The 20,977-nt window shown below is 31.7% G+C and overlaps 2 protein-coding genes across 2 annotated transcripts in view; one reads left to right on the top strand and one right to left on the bottom strand.

Annotated features, from left to right (window-relative positions):
• LOC113551406 (peroxidase) overlaps nt 1-15,007 on the top strand; it is a 33,025-nt gene extending 18,018 nt beyond the window's left edge. The window contains exons 2-13 of the mRNA XM_026953636.1: nt 9,768-9,879; nt 10,006-10,132; nt 10,246-10,418; nt 10,586-10,762; nt 12,264-12,457; nt 12,608-12,803; nt 12,896-13,241; nt 13,329-13,485; nt 13,570-13,740; nt 13,814-14,012; nt 14,084-14,189; nt 14,265-15,007. Of these exons, the coding sequence (XP_026809437.1) occupies nt 9,768-9,879; nt 10,006-10,132; nt 10,246-10,418; nt 10,586-10,762; nt 12,264-12,457; nt 12,608-12,803; nt 12,896-13,241; nt 13,329-13,485; nt 13,570-13,740; nt 13,814-14,012; nt 14,084-14,189; nt 14,265-14,391 (2,085 nt within the window). The 3' untranslated portion in view covers nt 14,392-15,007. The remainder of the gene's footprint in view (nt 1-9,767; nt 9,880-10,005; nt 10,133-10,245; nt 10,419-10,585; nt 10,763-12,263; nt 12,458-12,607; nt 12,804-12,895; nt 13,242-13,328; nt 13,486-13,569; nt 13,741-13,813; nt 14,013-14,083; nt 14,190-14,264) is intronic.
• A 1,733-nt stretch (nt 15,008-16,740) lies between these two features.
• On the bottom strand, nt 16,741-18,775 carry LOC113553408. The gene is made up of 3 exons (XM_026956723.1): nt 17,360-18,775; nt 17,069-17,272; nt 16,741-16,986 (listed from the first exon to the last, which is right to left on the bottom strand). Exons 1-3 carry the CDS (start codon nt 18,635-18,637, stop codon nt 16,819-16,821), a joined length of 1,650 nt encoding a protein of 549 aa, XP_026812524.1. The 5' UTR covers nt 18,638-18,775; the 3' UTR covers nt 16,741-16,818.
• Between the last annotated feature and the right edge of the window lie 2,202 nt (nt 18,776-20,977).

Genomic DNA, 20,977 nt, shown 5'->3' with positions numbered 1-20,977 from the left:
GGTATCGATTTCCGGGAGTGGTTAGTTTTTATTGTGATTATTAAACAATAATTTCACCACTTAATAATCTGAAATACTTATCTTACGGTATAAATGAAATATGGCATTGCTAAAACGGCACTGAAACGCCTTTTACGTACACGCATATAATGTATAATATCATTATATTTATATTTTTTACAATCATTAATTATTAACTATATACTCGTACATAAGTCATTATATATCATTTAAATAATCGTACAGTAAATTGCCCCGATTTAATTTTTTGCTCAATTAATTAATAAGATTTAAAAATATGACCAAGGAAAATAATATAATACGATCATAACTGATCGCAGAAATATATAATATTGACAACGATTAATTTCTAAACGAATCAAAAAATAGTAATAAATCGCTATTATATTTTTACAGTGTGCCATCGTTTTTCTAATAAATTATTTATGACATTGTTTGGTGGTTTGGATTAAAGTGTACTATCTGTCTATCACTTGCAAACATCAAACAGGTATTCTTATTTTATGGTTACTTGATCGCAATAAATCGGTTGGACAACAATAATTGCGGTTCGCAAGGGATTATGCCGGTTATGGGTTTAAACGTCAATTATAATAAAGTCACTTGCGTTGATCGCAAGCGCGTTTCTTATAACTGTTTTTAGCGATTTAAGCCGCGATAATCCTGGTAACACGTATTTGATTTAACCTTATTATTACAAGCTCGGGGCGAACAAATATTATTCAATGACTTGGACTGGTCCGACGAAAGCCGGTTCAATGCTATGAACTTTTGGGGGTTATACAGTTAAGTACTGTAATACATTAACGCAATATGGTGCCAGTTTATATATTATAATATACTACGCACACATACGAGTATTTCGTAAAAAGAACATTAATAATTATAATATAAAAACTCGCGTAATTGCGTAGTCAATTTTTTAATTATTACATCGGTCAGCAGGTCTACATGTACGAGTTTAATGTATATCATATTATATTAATACGTGTTCTATACACATTACGATACCCATAATACGAGTATATTATAATATATAACAGGTCACAGGACTTTATTACTCTACAAGTTATTTGACAAAACGTTTGGCAACGCGGTCGTATACCATCGTAATATATTATAATCATATTATATAAAATAATATTTATTAAATATATAAGGAAACAAAATAATATACTGTGGACATTATTATGAAACAGTAACACATCAATTAAAATACTGCCGCCTACGGGTAATAATATTATTATGCATATTAATAAGTTATGCGTATGCTAAAGAAATGGGTTCCCGAGTGGTTTTGAATAAACATCAATGCACCTACTTGACTACTTAAAGATAGATTACCTATACCGGCTATACCTATTACATTGCCGACGGTGTGGGTCATCGTACCTATACGAGTATATATAGTTTACGCGCGTAAAATTAATGTATACAAGCCGATCCAGACGAGGCTGTTCGTCTGGCAAGGATACTGTACTCGGTACAGCGCGTCTAAACTACATTTTTCGCTAATAAGAAGGCGAAAGCGAATCTCCCACAACGCGTGCGCTTCGTCAATGCTTTTCCCTCTCGAATCCTCGTCCCCCGCACGTGGTATATGCGTACATCATCATCATCATCACGATACCCGCACACTCGTAATCGATAACTACAATAGTACACTCAATAATAATAACAACATCAAAAATCATAATAATATTATTATAATAAATAATAATAAACGAACAGTTGGTTTTAACGACTAGAGTTCCACCAGTTAATCGATCGACCGCCGCGCATCGCATTTTCACCGTGACGACAACGCACGTACAATTACAGGAGCGGGGTAGTGTCAAGTTGAAGGCCGACTGCCGTTAAAACGCGTGTCGATTATCCTTCCATAACATAAAATATTATATTATTCTTTTACGTACACATAATATCCCGAGTCCACCCACCCCTACTCACACGTTACGTATCGTATTTATGTGCGTAACAGCAGATTCCGTTAAACGATTGGAAACGATGACGACAACGTGTGACCCTCGTCTCGGCGAATTGTGCAATCCTGCGATCCAGTGGTAGCGAGAAATTGTCGCCGTGGTAATGTAATATTGAATCCTTAGATTTTATTAGATGAGTAGAAAATGAGTTTTAACTGTCAACGCCTACCTTGAAAGCTTAAAATTGTGCATTCGTTATTCGTAAGTCCAATATTGGAATATGACTCTAGCCTTTAAGACCCTAGTGTAGCTCCTACTTTTTGTCAACTTGAAAGAGTCCAGTGTACATTTTTGAATTTTCCAGCCATGTTCTTAAAATGTATTCCTTCTACCCTCTCATTGTGATCACTCTCTAGTTTTAGAAAATCTAGTTTAAAAAAAAATTATCAAATATCAACATTTTACATAAATATATATCAAGTTAATTAAATTTAAATCATTTTCTCATTTCACGTACCAATGTTTAATCCTCACTATGATAAAATCATAACACTGTCGTTGCACGTTAAAAACTAATTTGGTCCACTCCTTTTATTTTTCTAAAAATATTAACTTGTTTCAATTCAATTATTAATTATTATAATATATAATATGTTTTAGGTATTATTTACCTACTTAAATTGTATTACTTTTTGTTTTTTAAAAAGGCTGTATGGCGTTTATTGCAGTTATTTAATATCTAATAACGTCGGCAGTCAGAACGGAACGATCGGGCACGGTCGTTTCGGGACGGAAAAAACGCCAAAAAATAAATCTTGAGACGGGAGAGAAATAAAAACATTTCGCTTTAGGGCTGCCTCGCACTCACCGCTCGTGTTGATTTCGAATGTTGCGCCACTATCGAAAACCCGCTGCGACCACACGACGCGCCCCTTCGAAAATTCGTACACGCAATATACGCGCATATATGTGCGTATACATACAACATGCATGCCGCCTCAGATGTATTATGACGACGGCGTGTATCGACCGATTTTAATCTGTCTGGGGCTCGGGTCACACGTCGTGTATGAACGTGTTTTTTTACTCGCGATTAAACGACAACAATGAATTATTGTACGTCTCGTTAAGGCGCGATTACTGTGATTACATCACATCAACTGGGTCGATTTTCGTAAAAAAAAAAAAAAAACAAAACAGCCTCGACTCATGAACCGCCGCGGCGTGCACGATCTCAAACCCGAAAACGGCAAAAATCTGCGGACGTACGTCTACGCCTCTCGTGATATTGATTTTTGTCGAAACTACGACAATCTATTGCATCCGACCTATAAAATTTCGCGAGTTTCGCAAGTGCCCCGCCGCAGAGCAAACACGAGCGAGGTTTAATATATGTGCATGCTGCGTATATATGATGCGGCACTGAACCAATGACCGCGGCTTTAGATCTAAAGCCGTGACCAATGACCAACACATATGACGTTGTAGTTGTATCATTATTATTATTTATTATCGTGTTTAATCGGTGAATCAAAGAGCCCGGGTGTGTTCGTATGGTGTACATACTACGCGCATAAACCTATACAGTTGACCACAATATAAAGGTACCCAACTACTTATAAATATATGTGTGAATTTCAAATATTCATTGCTATATTTTGTCAATATTTTTATTTAAACAATTTGTACGACTGTACACGTGTATTCAACACTTATAACAATTAGGATATTATAATATACAACATGATCAAGGCAGTCCATAATTTTTAGCACAGATGAACGTTGATTGACAATAATAGTCAATTATTGTCAACCTGCACAGTCCATGTAGCTAGTCCAAGTCTGCGAGGAGGTTTATCAGGCATATTGAAGTCGAAATCAAATCAAATCACTATATTTAAGTTGATTCCGTGACGTTTCTTTTATACTATCAAGTCATTAAGCACTGATAGAAGTTTGTCAAATATTTCATAAAAAATCAGTAATAGTGAGGAAATCTGAATCCAAATTCGAATATCATGTATGAATTTATTGATGGGGCGTGGTCTATCATTATTATTTAGTCAAATCGCGGACGAAGTCTATGGTTGTATTTTTTATTTAAATACTTTTGTTAGCACCATGTAGACATTTATAATAATACATAGCATCTGATAGTATTGCTGCTAGAACATTTCACTTTTGTGCAAATGAAATCTTCACTTTTCGCAAGCCTTTTCCGACAGTTGAAATCCGGTCCCGTCATCATCTACGCCTACTTTCGTCGCCTCATCTATCGGGAGATAGCATGCAGACACTATCTATAAATAATAATTTATACCTATACAGTCGACGCAGTCGAGACTACGAAATCGTAAAAGTAACGAAAGTAATTATTTATATATAAATACCTATAGCTATTACATCGGCTGTCCCGCAAATTGCAGTGGTCTTTTACCTATACGACTTGTATATACGACTGTGCGCACATACAAGTAGCAACGGCCGACGAGGAAGTCGTAGAATTATAATTGGCACTGTCCATGCGCGCAGCCATCGTATATCTATGTTATATACCTATTATATTATACACAGCCACAACACTGAATGTTGGCACATTTCGAGTTTAGAACTGGTTAAACAAAAAGTTTCCTAGTCGGGCACGCCGTGCGACTATAATCCCGCCCACCCCGGGGATTCGAACCGTATAATGATATAATAATAACTTTTTGTATTTAATCACGTTTGGCCGGCAGTATTTCAGTCACATCATCGCGGTTTCTCAAATCCGTAATAAGGTTGATAAATACGCGTATACATACGACTAACCAGTAACCAGTATTATTAAACTAGAACTGAATATGTACTACAGTAATCATATACCATATACCTAGTACAGCCTCAGTGTACGCCACCACGCACGTATTATAATATATTGTAGGCGTTTTGAAGTTTCGGGTTAACTGACGTTCAATTACATACAAGACAAATGGGCGAATTCATAGACATAAGTAGGTACTATAGGGCTAACCAAGCGCATACTTCTGAAGCCGACGTCATGAATCTTACAAAAGACGTAGTATCTATATGTGTTACTTTTGTTTCTTACATCACACACGTAACATAACAAATACGTACCGGATTCTAATTACAACTCAACATTAAAGCAAATTAGCATATTATTGAATTTTCAAGAGAGAAAATAAACTGTGCTCGAACTAAAAGATTTTCTGTGAACTCGTTTTTGTTAATATATACACCGTCTCAACGATCCCTAAATAAATATCGGACAGTAGATTAGTGGGAAAGGGTTATGCGCCAACTAGAATATAAAATAATTAATTTTATTATAATTTTCAAATTTCATACCGAAAAATCAACACCGTGCATTTTATAAAACATTTTATTATTTTCACTACCGCTCGCAGCAGGTGGTGACCTGCATTGGATCCCGTCGTACGGAGTAGTAAATATTATAATTTATATTGAAATGTGTAGACTGTAAATCGTGTATACTTACTATTAGGCCCTTCTAACTATGGAATTATATAAATATTATAAATTATAATTATATTGTAGTATTTGCCACTTTACCTGATCGATTACGAAACGATTTGGTCGTCGCTGCCCGTAACCTTGACACTGCGTCACTTCTAACCCATAACCTCCGGCTGAGTTTTTATTGAAAACACTCCGCTAGGTACTTATCGCGTACGGTAATCGCGGATAATGAATTATTATAGCCATAGTCTAAATTGCGCGCTTTTTGTTATATACCTATATTATACGTGTATTGCCTATATATGTACAATGTACTCTTATAATTATCATCGCACGCATAAACATGCACGCATACCTTACCTATACGTGTGTAATATTATTATACTTAATATAATAGTGACCAATTAGCATAAACACATAAGCTGTAAGCGGCGTTTTGTAACGAACGGAGGCGAAACTTGTTACATGTATATAATACATAGACATTATGTATATGCAGCTGTTGTATATAGTGTGACATAACTAGGTTACCGTCATTTTTGAGGTGAACGTGTTAATAATACCTATGAAATTATTATTGTCGTTCATCAAGACAAATGCCGACACAAGGTATACGGTATACCTATGGGTGTGTGATGGCTTTGGGCTATTAACACTTTCGGTTGTCTTGGATAATAAATAATTCTCTGCTAAACCGCGAGGACTTAGAAAACGTATTATTGATCATGAGAAGTATATATATATCGGAACAACAACATCACGCAATTTTTTTCATTACGGTTTTATTAATACGCGTTTACGGAATCCTTATTCGCTTTTATATATAATTATCATAATTCGGATTCTGCAATGAACGCATGTGTTTCCTGCTGTTTGATTCACATAATAAATACCGTCCCGTATGTATAAACACTGAAATTCGGTTCGCAACCTAGCCGTCGTACAATATAATACATAGGAGATATGTTATAATGTTATATGTATAAACAATATTGTATTTTATTTTAAATTTCTCGTGGCCTAGATTCCTACGACAAGGGGACACACAGTCAAGGACGGAATGCGCGCGACTTACCGTTTTGTTTTTTTTTTTTTGGTTCCGTTCACAATCCGTTTGTTGAGAAGGTCTACTCCGACGAATACGGTTAATGTGTATTTAAAATCATTTTAAGCATTATGCGTACAATAATGTACAACTCGGGTCGTCAGTATGACATAAGCCAACATAGTAACAACATAGCTATAGTCTTACTATTATAGTATAGGTATTTTACACCATTTATATACTTATAAGTTATAACGAACTTATAGTGTTGTTGTAATACACACGCACGATAAATCGCAAACGACGTTTAATAACATTACAATTTTCAATTTCCATCGTGCAGTTGGGTACCTACTACCTATGGAATTTACAATATGCATAATTAAATGTATCTAAAATTGTATTACATACATATTATGGACCGTAACGAAACGGGTTTCTCATTTTAAACGTTCAAAACTCGGTTATTATGTTGCAGCGCTACTCGATATTTTATTGTGATATTAATAGTATGATGAGTCCCCGATAACTATAGACGTACGATACATAATATACAATATTTGGTATCTATACAAATTACGGAAGTCAATGATATCATAGTCAAAGTATTATACACTAGCTCAAATTTCACTTTCTAAAATGTTTAATAATTACGACAACACTAGTTTTCAATTAACGATTTCAGTGTCGACGTGTAGTTTACTAGCTTTCAATCTAAACAATATGTCGCGCTAAAAAGTAAGACCGTCTATAAGATTACGTACTTACACAAATATTGATAAAATTATTTTATCGTTTGAAGATATATCCTACCTAGGTATATTGTTATGGCTGAAAAGAAAAAACATACGTTTTCATCGCTCAAACAAGATTATCGTTTATAAAAAATATATTTAACGTTCGCTTTAAATAATATTTTTTTAAATATTATGTTCGTCGCAGTTCATAAATATCATTTAAGACTTGATCGATATTTATTGCGTGACGGAAGATCTGTAATACCTACTAATATTAATACGTCAATATGATATTATTATAAGCAATTATTCGCTCCATTTTCAATATTTTATTACTACATGCACCGCTACAGTGTCCGTAATGATTAATTGGACGATTAATAGTATATTTTTTTTATTATTAGTAGGTATCTACTGAGAATTATTGTGGCGGAAAAAAATTAAACAACTTTGTAGTATGTACCTACGATATACCTATACGGGTGCTTTATAATATAAAATGCAGTTTATTCCTTTCAAGTACTTATATACTAGGACGATTTTTTTCGATCCTAAGATTGTGTAATAATTTTACATTTAACCGTAATATTATTACATAACGCGTTTACATGGCGAAGCGATTTTTTAAATGCATTAAACATAATATAGTTACCGTTTAATTTATTCGATACATATTATGATAAAATAGCTGCACGATAAACGACTACCTATATACGTCATATATTATAATTAGCACATGCACCACGTCTCCCGTTCGTCGAACCCAAAAATACGTATACTTGTATGTGTATATTGTATACATACGTAGAATAACATAATATAATAATATATATATATATTTAGGCAGGGCCTTATATAAAATTAATAACGTAGGAGCCTTTATGAAAAAATTAAATGTTCACAATACAGACTTATTGAATATGAAACTATCGCATACAATGTATGTAATTTTAAAATGATAAATATTTCATAATATTCTATCATTAATACATTTACATAATATAGTATGTGCATATTACAGGTATTAAATTTGTTTTTATAAAAGACTAGTTTAATGCAATAAATTAGAACTGAATCAACAACAATAAGACATCAAACTCAACTTATTATGTAAGTTAATCGAATACAGTTATAAGTTCAAAAATAAAAATACAAAATAATTAGAAACTAAGTAAGGTATAAAAAATAAAAAAAGTAAATAGTAACTTAAGTAGCATTTAAAAATTGGTACGTATCCAAGGATAAATTATAGCCTGAATAGTAGGTAATAGGTATGTACTATATATAACATATATTATGGGATACAGCGAGTATAATAAAATTGGCTCTAAGTATAGTAGTCGATTATTTAACATACTGATATCTTTATTAAATTTTATCGATAAAAAACGTTTGCTGTTTACACGGAACCAAGTATAATTATGTGTATGTATATCAATATAAAATAATAATTTGAATGAAAAATTGAATATTTGTTTTACACTATCATTACGAATGCGAGTATGGGACCCTGAGTTAAAGCAACTGTCCCCCATCCTCTTGGAATTTAAGGTTGGCTAAATCGAGACGTCATCGTACCGAAATGGAAAAGTACAGCGCGAGCGTCATTATAACTACAATGCAAATATAAATAATATTATAATTATCATTATTGATCATTTGAAACGATACGAAATCGACGACGTATATAATACATGGTATTGAAGTCTTATGTATTAGAACTTGTGATTCTATGTATATTACCTATATTATGCGTAACACGCTCTGATGTTTAGATATACAAAATATGATCGGTGGGAAAACGATCTACTCGCGGTTCGGGCTATAGCAACGACAATAATAATAATAATTATCATTATTATTATAGAACACCGCGCTAAAAAAAATATTTAAAAACACACACACCCAAATCGCAGGTTAATCGCCCTTGACATGATTATTAATAGCCGCACGATATTATTATATATTTATTTTCGTGTACATTTGCAGATCATTGGGCGTAATTCTTATTGTTGTTGTTCTCTGGCATACGAAATATTATTTTTTTCAAATAGTTACACTACCCCATATACCGATCAAAGTCGTGAGATTCCACATTAGAAAAAAGTCTATTATTATAATATTATATGTTCATTTTGCTTGTTTTACAAACGACGAAATGGGCGAAAGTAAAATGTACTTTAAACTAGCGATTAATATCGTTCAATAGATTTTTACAAAATTGACGATCTTTATCGCCGTTTGTTGTATATTTAGTACCAACCTATTATAGTATACCTATTATAAGTATAAAACATCTATTACGAGACAGCTACATTCTCAACAGCTACGTTATAACGTGAATCATATCGCATGATTGTGCGAGTGCGCAATACCCTAAGAATTTTTGAAACCTATTAGAAAAAAAATATAGAATTAAAAAACGTATCTTAAAAATAATAAGTAAATAAATCAAATATTGAATCTCAATGCCAAATTTAATATTTCGTTTTAAAAAAATATATATAATTAATTTGTTTCATAAAATTAATTATACTATAACGTTAATTTTACTTACAGATGACGCTGAACAAAATGGTCGTCTTGTTGACGGCAAGCCTGTTCTGTTCGGCTGCAGCCATATTCCACCAGCCATCGTACTACCCGGCCGCTGATCCGTATAACTTCACCGGTAAGTTGCAATAGTATACATAATTCACGCAGGCGGTTGTAGATCTGATAAATTATCTACATAACTTTTGTAGCATATGTTCAAGATCGTAGGTATAATAATAACTTTTGTATTGTGTGATTCGAGGTTATTTGCCACAAGAATCGTACGGACAGCCCCTAGTTGCGTCCCCGTACCAGGCACCGCAGCCAGGTTTCGGTTTCGCACCGTCGCCCGCTGCTCAAGGTCTTGGACCCCGTCCCGGACCCAATAAGTAAGTTTTATATACTTACAATACTTACATATATTAATATAGGTAGTCTTAAAGTCAAGTGTTTTTCACGGACCGTTGTAAAATATTTCACGCACGTATGCTTACTTTTATAGTTTTGGTGAGATACCCACAGCTCCACAAGGCGCCGGATGCCAGCCACCGATCGGCCCTTGCCCCAACAACAAATACAGAACCATTGATGGATCTTGCAACAATCTTAGGTACACCAACTGGGGTATTCCCAACTCCAAATATGCCAGACTTTTGCCACCCAAGTACTCTGACGGTAAGTTCGAGCATATATACATACTAATGGTGTAGGTACTCACGTCTATCAATAGACGCTTTAATCAAATTTGTAAAATCGTTTAAACGATAGTTAAATAATAATAATAATAATAATAATTAATAATAATTGTACGTGTCTAATAATAAAATATATTAATCGTTAAGGCATCCACGCTCCACCCACGTCTGTCAGCGGTGAACCACTGCCCGGTTCCCGTCTCATCAGTATTGTCATGTTCCCGGATGTCCCAATCCCTGATCCAGTATGGACTCTCATCACCATGACCTGGGGTCAAATCGTAACTCATGATATGTCCATGTCCATGGGTACAACACAAGCAAGTAAGTGTATAAAAATAAAACTATAACTGAGTAATTCATATAATCATACAAGGTATTCTAGATAATATATTATTACGATTGAATTTCGTACGTACTTGCAGTGTAGGTATAACGCCTTTTAGTTTTTTGTTCTCGACATATGAACAAGCTTAATGATGAGTAGGTGGGTATTTTATTGCTTATATATTTTTTCAATTATAATTTTGAGCTTCTAGCGGAGAAAGTGATTCTTTGACACGTACCTAATAGCATATACACTACGCCGTATTACGAAGATGTATACACATTAAATATAGATGAGCATGCAATAAATGTTTTAAATTTATATTTTTCCCAAAACCAGCCTCGGGGCCGGTCGGTATATTACAAAACTGAACCGGTTGATTTTTGCTTCCTATTCGAAAGCCAAGTTAAAATATAGGACATTTAAAGATTTGCGAATTTAGAATCAGCTACCTATAAAGATTACAATATTTACCCATAAACACCATGTTATGTCCTAAAAAATTCATATAAATCTTGAAATTAACATGGCAAATCGATTTAATGGCGTAATGTACATTACGTATGGATGACCGACAATTAACATCAGATACGTTTAATTTTTTTTTCTTGAACACGAATCTTTGATAGACAAGTGTTGTTTTGCTTAACTCGTTTTTCATAATAATTTGCTTCTTCTCCTTGTCACGCAGTAATTACACAGCGAAAGGATTTACTAACAGCATAGGTACAAACATGACACATAAGTGATAACTAATTTGCACAGTAAGATTGATTTCGTGACGTCAAAATTTTCACAGCAATATTATACCGTCTCAGAGTCGCGATCATGTTAGCCTGCAAGAACTGATAAAAAAACCTATATTATACGTTGTGACCGTTGTGTTACGGTCATTGTAGGTGTATAATATAATATATTCTACAGGTAATTATATGTTTAGACATACGTTCTACGCACGATCATAGGGTATTTATTAACTAAAATTATTAGCTATAGCCAAACGATAGTTGGAACATGCCAAAGCGGAAGTAATGACCATGTTCATGTAGGACATTCGCTCGGAATATTAACCGTATTACGACAGGGAATCAAATTCCAAATAATCTTGCGTCCGTCGATAACTGTATCTAATGATAGTCGATATAAACACTCGGATAGTATTTAAAAAAACGATAATATACTTAAATTATTTTATAATAATGTTATTATTCAAAATGTTATTTGAGGATAACTAGAAAATTATGAAACATTTTAAATATTACCTATACACAAAGTATAAATGTCTAATGGTCAGACCAGTCGTAAATTGTTATTATAATTTTAAAAAAATAGTTTAAAATAAAGGCGCTTCCATATAATTGTGAGTCAACCATACTCTCGATAAGGACGTTTAGTGGATTCGATTATTATATTATACTAATAATACCTGTTGGTTGTAGTTGTTTTGCACTTGAGATCGAAACACATTTACATGTATACATTTTCCTTTGTTTGTAGAACGTCACTCAATCAGATGTTGCGACGACAACGGCCGTTTGTTAAGTAACAACCCAGATGTGCACTGTTTCCCGATTACGATCCCCGAAGATGACCCAGTATTCTCCAAGTTCCACAGAGAGTGCATGAACTTTGTCCGTTCGACCACTGATCAAGAAACTGGATGCAACGCCGGAAACAAGCCCGCTGAACAAGTAAATAATATATTAATAAATCTCGTCTAAATTGTTCGTTTTGATAGCCTCGCTCAACAGACTATAGAATATTACCAAAATAGCTACGTTGTGTTTTTGGGACGCGAAATAATGCGTAGTTATAATATTACTTTTTTTTGTTATTTACAGTTAGTAGTTGTTTCGCACTGGATGGACGCTTCTTTCGTGTACGGTTCAAGTCAACGGTTAGCAGATACGCTCCGTGAAGGAATTGGCGGTAGGTTGAGAGTGGAATTCAGAGACGGAAGACCGTGGCCTCCAGCAGCGGCAAACAAGAGTGCCGTATGTGATCAACAAACAGATGAAGAACCATGCTACCAATTCGGTCAGTATTTTTGATGTTTGAACGACGAATGGTATTGGGTAAACAATTAAAACTGTTTTTATGACACAAATCGTTTTGTCTCGTTGTTTCAGGTGACCGAAGAGCCAACCAGAACCCACAGCTGACTGTTTTACAGATCTTGTTCCTTAGAGAGCACAACCGCATCGCCACAGTGCTGTCACACATCAACCCTCACTGGGATGACGAAACACTGTACCAAGAATCCAGACGAGTGTTGATCGCTGAATTCCAACACATCAACTACCACGAATGGTTACCCATTATCTTAGGTACAGAAAACATGTTGAAATACGGTCTGCTATACAAAACCAAAGGATACACAAACGATTACAAAGAGAACGTCGACCCTAGTGTCATAAATGCTCATGCCCACGCCGCATTCAGATATTTCCATTCGTCCATCCAAGGACAATTCCAGTAAGTTTTTCTTATCATATGAGCGTCAGCCACGAGAATCAAAACAATTAAACGGAAGTATTTTTTTTTTTTTTTTTTATTCTATAGTTTAATTGGAGAAGACCGTAATCTTTTGAGCGCTGTAAGGTTATCAGACTACTTTAACAGGCCGACAATCATTGAAAAAGGATACAACTTCGATCATTTGTCGAGAGGTTTGACAACACAGAGCCAAGAAGAAGTCGATCCGTTCTTCACCAGCGAAGTAATTATTAGATATTTAGATACTTTAAGACAGGTCATAGTACGATAATTATACCATGATAACTTATAAACATTGTGTTCCTAGATTACAGACTTCTTATTCAGAGCAGGCCGTCCATTTGGTCGTGACTTGAGAGCTATTGATGTACAAAGAGGCCGAGACCATGGTCTTGCATCTTACAACGACTACAGAGAATTTTGTGGACTACCAAGAGCACACAAATTTGAAGACTTTTCCGATTACATCGATGTTGAAGTGAGTACCTATATACTTATACAACTTGAATATTCTTAACGACTTAATTAAATGTATTTTATTCTTATTTTAGCGTATTGAAAAACTCGCTCTTCTCTACAACCACCCAGACGATGTTGACCTTTCTGTCGGTGGTTCTTTGGAAGCTCATGTACCAAACACATTGGCTGGACCAACATTCTTGTGTCTTTTGACTGAACAATTTTACAGAACTAAAGTTTCAGATAGATACTTCTACGAACTGGGTGGACAAGTTGGATCCTTCACACCAGGTAATAAAATACACAATTATTATCAATTCTTAAATATTCTTAAACAAAAATATTGTTTTTTTGAAATTTAGAACAACTTAACGAAATCCGCAAGTCTAGTGTTTCAAGAATATTCTGTGATAACAGCGATGATTTACACACAATCCAACCTCAAGGTTTCTTGAAGATTTCTGAAAAGTGAGTAGTCAATATTAATAATTATAATAGTATAATGTTATCGTTACTTACCTACCACATTATTTATGTTTATAGGAATCCTTTAGTAAGTTGCAATGATTACGATAGAATTCCATCTATCGACCTCAACTTCTGGAAAGAAGAAGCTTACAGTCACGCAGCTCCGCAATACGGTTACCAAGAAGATTATAAGAAGAAATAAATTAAACCAAACAACCAGTATTTGTAAATAATATTCATTTTCTTCTATAAGGTTTCTTTAATTTTCTTTCTTCTATTTTCATCTTTAGATTCTTAACGTTCTTTAAAATTTCTTTGAAGATTCATCATTTTGTTTTTAACGCTCAAACCATATTTTTACGTATATTAATTATTATTTAATTGTTTTATTTTACTTAATATGAGTATTATGTATATAAGTATTTTTATACTTATGTCATTAGTTTGTATTACATATTGTTTATTTGTACGGACAAATCAGCAATCTTAAGCATTGCTGCCACAACCTCTATGATATATATAAGTACCATAATGTTATTAAATAAAACAAAGTATTTTTATATATATTATAAAATATATAAAAAATCTAAAATAACAATATATAATAAAACATATATTTTTATTCATCAAAATCAATTTTAAACCTGTTAAAGTGCCAGTAGACGTCCAAACTGCATATTCTTGTAAAGAGCATTTTTCAAAATTAGTTGTTTGAATGTAGATATCTACATTTATTATGTAATTATATAATTAAAATTAAGAATATTTTATTTAAATTATACACAATTGAATTTGAAACACACATCTGTATTATACATTATTAGACAAAAATTTAAATGTAATAAAGTATAAATTATACATCTTATTACGTCTGTTTGTTCTTTATTTATAATATAAATAATATATTATATTATTATTTATTAATTAATTGGTCTGTGTATGAGTTGTAGATTGAATCTGTTACAATATATTTACAATTCATTGGGTCTTCTCAGTTGAGTGGTTTAAGTTAAATATTTACATGTCAAATTGTTTCATAATAATAATAGTTACACCTTACACAGTAGGTCTATACCTACCTAATACATTTTTGATAGTGATAACAGATTGATAAATTATTATTCCACAATAATAAAAAAATGTTTGATTATGAAATTTACACTTATGCACATGTATCATGTATGCATTTTTCCAAAAAGAACAAGAACCTTTGCAACCACAGCGCAGCCTGTGGCCGTTAAATCATGTGACTCATTACGAGAAATTTTTTAAACATTAAGTCATTAAACTTTTAGGTATATTAATATATTATTATTATTTATTATACACAATGCAATTTTTAAAAGATTTAGATTGATTTTAAGGTTTTGCTTATATATACTACGAATCAATTTGTTCCCAATCTACGGTAATTAATTATTGACTACAATGTTAATAACAATAATATAATAAATGCATAAATGCAATGTTTTTGCCAACAATTAAATCAACCCACTTTATAAGTGATTTACTAATAAAATAAATTTATTTAAATATTTAATAAAATATACTTAGTAGTTAGTAATAATTTCATCTATTCTGTGGTAATGAGACTCACAAATTGTCTAAGCTCAGAATTTTTTTTTATAGGTATGCAATGCTTTTTAGATGAACTTGACACCTACTCTATGTTTCTACCTACAATAGAGCATGACGTTACCTATGATTTCCACTGTACTACTGTACTGACATAAAATAACATAATTTATTATTAAATAGTAAATACTAATAAAAATGAACAATCTAATCTAATAATCTTCAAATATTATCTGAGATAATTAGGGTTAGAAACATACCTATATCAGTTACTATTGATCTTTGCTAACTGTAACTAATAACAAAAAAAAAAAACAATATAATTAATTAAGCTATTTTTGAAAATGTTTATTAACATAGGTAATAGCTCAATAATTTTTACAGTAATTGCAACTAATACTTATATAATTTTTTGACTAAATGCATTTTCAATGTTTAAAAATCATTAATAACTTTGATGATTTAAATAAAAAATTAATCATGTATATAAACATTTGATTTGTTCATTTCAAGGTAATTTTAATTTTTTTTCCAACTTTATATTCATAATGTTCTTTAAAATTCATTTATTAATCCTCAAATCATAATTTTTTGTATATTAGTATTTTTATACCTAGGTATGTCATTAGTTTGTATTACATATTATTTCTTTATACAGACAAATAAAATAAATGTAATACTACTACCACAACCCCTATGATATTATAAAAGTACAATAATGTAATTAAATAATACAAAATATTTTTATGTATATTTTTATGAATACTCAAAAATAACAATGTATAATAAAATACAGGATTTTATTTATAATATATTACATTATATATATTTTTTTCAACAAAAACAATATTAAAACTGTTTATGTGCCAACAATTAATATTTAATGTTTTTACTGCATATTTTTGTAAAAAACATTTTTCAAAATAAATTGTTTTAACTACAGATAATATATAATTAATAATTTATTATATAGTTAAAATTAAAAATATTTTATTTAAACTATATACAAATTAATTAGAAACATAAAAATGTAATAAAGTATAAATTATACATCTTACGTCTCTATTTGTTCTCGATTTTTATTATTATCATTAACTAATAATTGGTCGGCAAATGATTCGTAGACTGAATCTGTTGCAATATATTTACCACTCATCAGTTCTTCTAAGATTGGTTTAAGCAAAGCACATGATTCTCTAACCACCGTTTCTCCAGTATTCATCTAGGAATAATAATAATAATAAATGTTATACTAAAAAAACTTAAACTCAAAACATAAATTGCTAAAAGGTTATTGTAATTACTTCATAATCACAAAACCGGATTCCAGTACAATATGATCTAGAAGCTCTACCGAGCACTGCTGTCATGGCATAAATGTATACAATTACTGTAGACAACCTTTCCATAAGCATTTGATTATCAGTGTTCAGTTGACCAGCAGCATGACATTGATCAATTATAAATTGAAATTTCAATACGTCATACTCAAGAAATTTTGCAGCATGCTAAAATGGAAAAAAATATTATTAAGCAAGATTAGTTCAGTAACAAATCCTAAAGAATAGTATAATAGATCGATAAAATTACGCTACCTTAAGTGCAGGATGTAGAAATTGTTGAAGACCATATTTTAAACTTGGTTCATTTCTTTTCATCATTATATTTCTATAAGCTGCAGTCAGGAATGAAACATTTTCTTTATAATCAGATTTATTAAAAAACTCCACACCTTGACTACTAATAAAATTAGCTAGTTTCATACTTCCTTCCAAACTTTCAACTAAATCCTCTACCTCGTTGCACAAAGATAAAAACTGTTCATTTATTGAATTTCTTCCATTTACCATTTTTAAATCTAATAATATATTGTCAACAGTTTGACGAGCAAATAGCTGTATAGAAGCTGATTCTAGCTCGATGTCTGGATCATCAAATCCATCAGTCATCCATGTGGTTAGATATATCATACTTTCAAGTGTGTATATATTAATCAATGATTTTGCTAATATTTTCAGAACAGAATCATATTCTCTTAATTTTAGATTTAACCTAGTTTTTGGTATTATACTTTGAATGGTTGATTGAACAACTCTCTTCATCGACGTAGTCAATAAGGAACACGTATATAATTTACTCTTGTGCATAATTTTTGTTAAATTAACATTTTCCATTACATCATCTGGATTAACGACCACCTGTCTCAATTCTAAATTTTCTCCATTAACAAAAGTTTTATCCTTTTCTACTATGTACGCTTTATTTCCAATTACGAATAACAATAAGACATCTGCAGAATTTTTCACCGACCCAGTGAGTTCCCAACTCTCGTTGGGCAATTGTGTACCCATTACAGTATTGATATGCAACGTGCATACAGCGCCCGATGCGAGCAATGGTAAATATTTAGATTTTTGATTAGGTGTACCAAAAGTTTTTATAATATCTACGCAGAGTGTGTGATTAAACACGGATTTGAATGTATTGGAATCAAAGTATTCAAATACACGAGCGATTTCAGTGTCAGATAGGTTGAGGCCTGAACATGGGTATGGAGCACTCATGCCGAATAGTCCTAGTTGCCGGACTGTTTCAATTTTCGTACAATTGTGTTGGACTTGTTGCACTCGGGATTCCAGGTCCTTGAACCTCTCCAGATTAAGTGTTTCTGGATATGTAAGGACTTCGATATCATACTGACCAGCATATATTGATTTCAAAAATGGTAAGCGCGCTGGTTTTCTCACTATATCCGGAACAGGTATTGATTTGATTTTATCTAGTCCGTATGAATCGTTTGTAGACGTGCAACGAACAATGAGTTGCCGTTCGAATTTCCTGAAGAATACACGTCGGCTTATAACACTCCACATTGTAAATTAATAAATTGAAATTAAAACATATCAATGAAAGAATTTTATATCAATAGTCAATACTCAATACCAGAATACCAGATATAAATCAAAAGAATTATACTAAAAATTAAAAATATATTTTACTTGAATTTTTTATATTATTTAAAAAAATCTGATTTATAATCATATAACGTGACCGACGGTCCGATTACACTATCATCTATCACTATTTATTGTTTGTGATAAGACAAAATATGATAAAAAAAACCACGAATATAAATAATAATAATATTATCTATATCTGTGAGAAAAAATACTTTCTGTTTAAAAATCACATTGATTTGACCACGGTTTTTCTAGTGATTTTAACGGTTACACAAAAGTACAAAACTATACGTATATTTAAATAAATTAAAAGTAGGCTTGGCTCTAGTTAAGATATATCTTAAACCGTGGTTTTAAGTTAAAACTCTTAACTGCATGTTCCGGTACCCCGACCGCGGCCATATTACCATTACCAAATGGCAAATACCATACCAAATTACCAAGATATGACTTGAATGCCAGAATGCTTAATATAATATTATTTATATTATTTATTAAATTAATATACTATAGTCTGTAGTACATAGGTGTACAATATGTACATAATTAATAAGCAAATTAAATTAACTACCAACTAAAAAGACGTTTATGGGAATATGTATGAATGTATTATCTTATTTCCAAAACCAATAATATGTAATAATATATTCAGATGTACATCATTAATAAGTTTTTCATTAGTTAAACAATGGTTTAAATAAATATAACAATTACATAATTACATTTGTATTACTTACATAGTTACATTGTATGCGTAGCTATCAAGGGTGGCTTGTTATAAGAATACCTACTAGGAGTGATTGCTCCTGCCCCGAAAATGGGGGAAAAAATGTTTTTTAAGTTGAAACGGTTTAATCATAATTAATAACAGAAGATTGATCATTCGAGTAAAAAATTAATGTATTGGTCCTAGTAAATCTAGTTGATGGGTGAGTGGATTTTTACTTGTTTTGAAACTTGCTCCTTGAGTTTTGAAGATTCAAGCTACCACTGATAGCTATGTATACATTTGTTACTTTGTGAATATTCATTGACCGAAAATGTGCATTCCTATTTGCAGTGTACGGCATGATAGCTGTATTAAATTTTTAAATACTACATTATTTACAATGTAATTACAGTGAGTGTGAGCAGTCCCATGGACAGATAGGCCTACCGGGAAACCAGGTATTTCCCGGTGAGCCCACATCGTATTTCGGTAATGGGCCCCTTTTTAAAATTTCCCGGTAGAACAAAAATGGCCTATCCAGCCATGAGCAGTCCTGAACTCAATCATCAGTAGTATTCGAATTAATTTGATCATTAATAAAGGGTAGTTATGTGAAAGAATTGTGTGCTCATCTATAATATTATGTATATATATATGTATTAATTATATATTTTTTTGGAATTTGTTGCAATTCTGCCGTACAACAATATAGCAATAAACTAACAAATAAGGAACATATAATAAAAACACGAAAATACGTGTAATGACGAACAATATACAACAATAATAGGAACAATTATTACTATAACGGCTTCTGGAAGTCGGTGGAATACTAGATATTTTCTGCGAGGAGCAAAGCATACACGTTTATTACAAATGCTTCGTTGAATGGAAAATAACTAATTAAAAAAAAAATTTTAAAAAATATTATTATTTAATATTATTTATTAATTATCGTTATCATCATTGATATTGTTATTACATATTTCAATATTTGTATTTTTATTACATAAATTGTATGCATAGCGCTACATAGTAGGTATTACTGTATTATTAGTACAGTTGACGCCGCTTATAAAACTCACAAATATAAGGTTCAGTCGCTTATTATTAGACTCAAAATCGTCTGGAACGGTCCGGACGTATCAAAATACATTAAAAAAAAAATTGATTATAAGTCTCAAATTTCGTAAAATAAATAGTAGAAAATAAATTTTTTGGTTATAATTTAGAAATAAATTGGCATTGAAAAATTAAATAATATTCGTGTTGATTATTTCTAGTTTCTGTTGGTACCTTATAAATAATAATAATTTTTATCACAGATAAAAGTTCACATTTATCGCAACGATTATCGTTATTATATTTTTGTAATATTAGAACAAAATAAAAAACAAACTACAAATTACAATTTTTTTTTTTAAAATAATTTTTCAAAATAAATAATTATTATATTATACATACATCCTTTATAATTTTTTATTAATGTATAATTTTTATAATATTTTTATATGTAATATTTACCTATTATAGTTATAGTTTTT

Source organism: Rhopalosiphum maidis, chromosome 2 (genome assembly GCF_003676215.2).
Source record: "Rhopalosiphum maidis isolate BTI-1 chromosome 2, ASM367621v3, whole genome shotgun sequence".
NCBI lineage: Eukaryota > Metazoa > Arthropoda > Insecta > Hemiptera > Aphididae > Rhopalosiphum > Rhopalosiphum maidis.
Note: the sequence above shows the minus strand (reverse complement) of the source record. Positions and strands in the feature narration are given on the sequence as shown.

What these genes read in the sequence shown, in the direction of transcription:
- LOC113553408 (XM_026956723.1), bottom strand. Translation starts at nt 18,637, where the DNA reads ATGTGGAGTGTTATAAGCCGACGTGTATTCTTCAGGAAATTCGAACGG. An exon ending in TTCTACATCCTGCACTTAAG is followed by an intron (nt 17,273 to 17,359) that starts GTAGCGTAATTT and finishes TTTCCATTTTAG; the next exon opens with CATGCTGCAAAATTTCTTGA. An exon ending in TCCGGTTTTGTGATTATGAA is followed by an intron (nt 16,987 to 17,068) that starts GTAATTACAATA and finishes TATTATTCCTAG; the next exon opens with ATGAATACTGGAGAAACGGT.